The sequence below is a fragment of the Cenococcum geophilum genome, assembly GCF_001692895.1.
Source record: "Cenococcum geophilum 1.58 unplaced genomic scaffold K441scaffold_206, whole genome shotgun sequence".
Classification (NCBI taxonomy): Eukaryota; Fungi; Ascomycota; class Dothideomycetes; order Gloniales; family Gloniaceae; genus Cenococcum; species Cenococcum geophilum.
The window spans coordinates 460-1,779 of NW_027137764.1; the positions used below are offsets into that span (position 1 = coordinate 460).

Here is a 1,320-nt window from a genome sequence, read left to right on the forward strand (position 1 = left end):
TTCCATCGCACACCAACTATAGTGTAGATAAACTATTTTAGGCCGGTAGCATCTGACTTCACAAGGATTATCTCACCGCTCGTTTTAGGACCTAGCACGCCTCACCCTCGCTCTTCCAGTAAATCACTGTTCATCGGATCGCCATAGAGGCGCATGACAAGGCTTGCCAAATGCATTCTACCTTACAACCAAAGGGTTTAACACGAATCAATGATTTGCCTGGCCAGATGCGTCAAGCAGCTGCTCTCGTAAGGCCCCCACATGACCCCAGCAGTGTGAATGACTGGACAACTTCTTGTTGTGCTGTAGAATCAAGAGGCTAAAATAAATGTACTTCTCAGTCGCCTCATTCTCCCAATGTAACACTAGGCATCTTGCATATGATTATGCGACATCTATCCCTGCTGACCGAAAGAAGGCAGACGGGCATCACTGCAACACAAAATCACGGGATGCTCCTCGTGCTACGTTGGTGTATGCTGGTCCAGTGCCTATAATTTCACAGCACGATGAAGGCGCAAGCAATGCTGCCCAAATAACGTAGCTTTGTTGTGTATATGAGTAGGCCCCATCTCAATCATTAGGACATAGAAATATCGTCCTGGCAACCATGCACAGTGGAAACTCGCTATGTGGAGCGGAGAGATTGATGATAACCAAGGCCGGACGAAGAGCTTCACTGATAGCTCGCACACATCCTCAACATTTTTTACCAATACTGAGATCAATGAAGATGGCCGTAACACCTATGAAGTCGCACTGGGTTTGCTTGCAGGGAAGGTCGGAATTACGATTATACAGCAAGAATATGATGCAGTCTGTCAGCAATCAAGTACTATTGATTCGGTCAAAGATGCTCTCCGCGCCGCGAATGCGGAGCACTCAGGAAGTTTGCATGAGCATAGAGGGTTTCACAAATTCCTTGGTGTTCTCGATAGGATTGTTGAGTCGTTCAATCGCTTTCAGAGTGCACTTGACACCATTTGTCAACCATCCCAGCCGGCGAGTCTTATCTGGGGTTCTATAAAATTTGTTCTTCTGGTACCAGCACATTCTTCTTTCATTCAACAGCACATTGGACACGTTTCTAACCCGTCTTTTCCGGTCTAGATAGTAAACGACCTCACAAGAATTCCGCCCTTTATTACAGAATCATTCCAGGAGCTCACAGAAGCCCTACCACTATATGAACAGTACAAAGTCCTACTCTCAGATGACCCACACTCTCATCTGCGCCCCCCATTGGCTCGGATATATGTGGAGATTCTTACATTTTGCATTATAACTACCAGGCAATCGCAACGCAGCGCTCTCGGTTCG

General features: G+C 46.7%; 1 protein-coding gene across 1 annotated transcript; it reads left to right on the forward strand.

Annotated features, from left to right (window-relative positions):
- Positions 1-630: 630 nt before the first annotated feature.
- On the forward strand, positions 631-1,110 carry K441DRAFT_683275 (uncharacterized protein; the record flags this gene model as incomplete). The annotated part of the gene is made up of 1 exon (XM_067651676.1): positions 631-1,110. The coding sequence occupies one exon, from the start codon at positions 631-633 to the stop codon at positions 1,108-1,110; it is 480 nt and encodes a 159-aa protein (XP_067496001.1).
- Positions 1,111-1,320: the final 210 nt, after the last annotated feature.